This window comes from Etheostoma spectabile, chromosome 4 (assembly GCF_008692095.1).
Source record: "Etheostoma spectabile isolate EspeVRDwgs_2016 chromosome 4, UIUC_Espe_1.0, whole genome shotgun sequence".
NCBI classification, from domain to species: Eukaryota; Metazoa; Chordata; class Actinopteri; order Perciformes; family Percidae; genus Etheostoma; species Etheostoma spectabile.
The window spans coordinates 7,492,110-7,494,379 of NC_045736.1; the positions used below are offsets into that span (position 1 = coordinate 7,492,110).

Below are 2,270 nucleotides of genomic sequence, written 5' to 3' on the forward strand. Positions count from 1 at the left end.
TATAGGGACTCTAGTGGGCGTAAAGTGTATTGCAATTTAGTTTAAAACTTTAATTATTTACCGTTTTGATGACGACACACGCACAGCCACGCATCTTAGGCTTGCCATTTAAATCCATTTATTGAGGAGGTCAATTAAAGCCCTTTATATATCACCACAATTAGTGCAGATACAAAGCAATGCAGAATAACAATTTTTGCAGTCATGTGTAGTAGTGCACAAGTGAACATAAAATTAAAAAAATAAAATAAAGTTACTCAATATTTGTATCATTCTTCACCTCTAGGTTAAACATCCTAAGAAAACAAAACAAAATATACATATTGTCATTTGCTTAATCACAATTTTCTCAAATAAATCATTGCTGCAGTGCCTCTTCAAATTATTTCAGTATTGTTGTACACTAGCATGTTTGTAGTGCATTTTTACTGCACAGAAACTGTCACTATGGAAAATTTGACATAGACACCACAAACAAAAAAAAAGGACATGATAGAATGCAATTACAGCCAAATGCTGTGATATGTTAACAATAGTTTATGCATTAACCTGGCTCCGCCCTCCTACATATACTTACGCTCAATTTTCATTTCCCTTAATTTCTACAAATGTACAAATGACATGTACAAGAGTCTTATAGGACCAGGCTACTACTAACCCTAACTATTTTAAATAGTTAATGATAAATCTCTGCATTTTTAAGTTTCACATCCTGTTAAAAGTGATAAGTGTAACTTTAGTGTGTTTCTGGTTTGTTAATAGTCAGGTAGCCGTTTTGTAAAGCAACTTTTCTGTTAAAGCCTTGTCTTGAAGTGGTGGCCTCACTCTTCGTCGCTGCTGCTGCTGCTGCTACTGCTGCTGGAGGACTGTGAAGGAAAAGAGAAGAAATAAGATGCATTCAACAAATGCAACATCAGGAAAGAAGAATGTTCTCAATGTCCCCTTGGGCTGCAGGAACCTGAAATGGACACTATAATTTCCACTATTTTTTTAAATCTTATAAACCAAATGATTAACTGAATATTCCTCAGATTAATCAATATTAAAAAATAATCTGTAGTTGCAGCATTATATTTACCAAATGGTGTGAAGAAATGATAATTTTCCATTCCAAAGTAGTAATTATAATCAATTTATTGGGTCTATGCTCATACAAGCCATCATCATGTGTCATAGTTCAATGTAGTAACTGCAATATAATCAACCTTAATGACAATTATCAATATTCCTCTTCAAGCAGAATGTCAACCATGTTGATTTGCAACAGTATCGTGTCTCTTCCGATGTGCTGCACTTTGCACTGGTTGAGTCATCACTGCTTTTACATTGTTTGTTGATTGTGTGTGTGTGTGTGTGTGCAACCCTGACTGACATTAAGTTGAAGGGCTGGGGCTGAGGGCGTAGGCAGGTTAAAGTTTCATCTTTTTATCTAGCGTTGGCATTAACACTTCAGAAACAGGAAGAGCCATAATCAACTGTTATGTGGTGTATTTTTAAACCTAATCTCACCTTGCCGTGTTTGTGCCCCTTATGTGCTTTCTTCATCTTCTTCTTCATTTTTTTGTTGGCTTTGTGTCCACCCACCCCCATTCCAATTCCAGCCATTCCTCCGGCACATGCTCCAGCCATGGGATTTAACTCTCCATGATGATGACCTTTGTGGCCTTTATGGCCTTTCTGATGACCGCCTTTTGGAGAGTGTGGGTATGGACCTGGGTGAGCACCTGCAGGAGGGACTACTGGATATCCACCTGGAGCCATAGGATAAGCATTAGGCCCTGGGGCTGGATAAGGCATTGTCCCCATGGCTGGGTTCATGCCAGCTGGGTATTGCCCAGCTGGATATTGCCCAGCTGGATATTGCCCAGCTGGATATTGCCCAGCTGGATATTGCCCAGCTGAGTATTGGTCTGGGTGTGTTGGCTGTGGAGCTTGGGGGAAGAGTCCTGATGGAGGTGCAACAGGATACGCAGGGTTGTAGGCAGGAGGGTAAGCAGGGTTCGGTGGGCCCACTGGAGGAGGAGGTCCTAATATACATAAAAACACACATTATTCTTCAGAACACCCAGATTACTAAGAAGCCTAAAATACATACAGGGTGAAATCCCACCTTGATTTGGCCACATTGTTATGTTGTCAACACTTCAGGTCTCACGCAAAATCCTGAGGAAAGAATGAGAAAATGGTAAAATAAAATTAAAAAATTAAAAATTGAATTACATGTTAAACGCTACTTATAAGTGTAACTACATTGTATCTTAAAATATAAG

General features: G+C 38.9%; 1 protein-coding gene across 3 annotated transcripts in view; it reads right to left on the reverse strand.

Moving 5' to 3' along the window:
- Nucleotides 1–105: 105 nt before the first annotated feature.
- Nucleotides 106–2,270, reverse strand: part of prr13 (proline rich 13) — a 2,926-nt gene continuing 761 nt past the window's right edge. Inside the window, exons 2-5 of one of the 3 annotated variants that reach the window (XM_032514502.1) lie at nt 2,111–2,163; nt 1,725–2,027; nt 1,510–1,682; nt 684–866 (exon numbers count right to left, since the gene is read on the reverse strand). In XM_032514502.1, coding sequence (XP_032370393.1) covers nt 822–866; nt 1,510–1,682; nt 1,725–2,027; nt 2,111–2,126 — 537 coding nt within the window. In that variant the 5' untranslated portion in view covers nt 2,127–2,163 and the 3' untranslated portion in view covers nt 684–821. Of the gene's footprint in view, nt 867–1,509; nt 2,028–2,110; nt 2,164–2,270 lie in introns of all 3 variants that reach the window. The other 2 variants (XM_032514503.1, XM_032514501.1) reach the window with 2 other exon arrangements.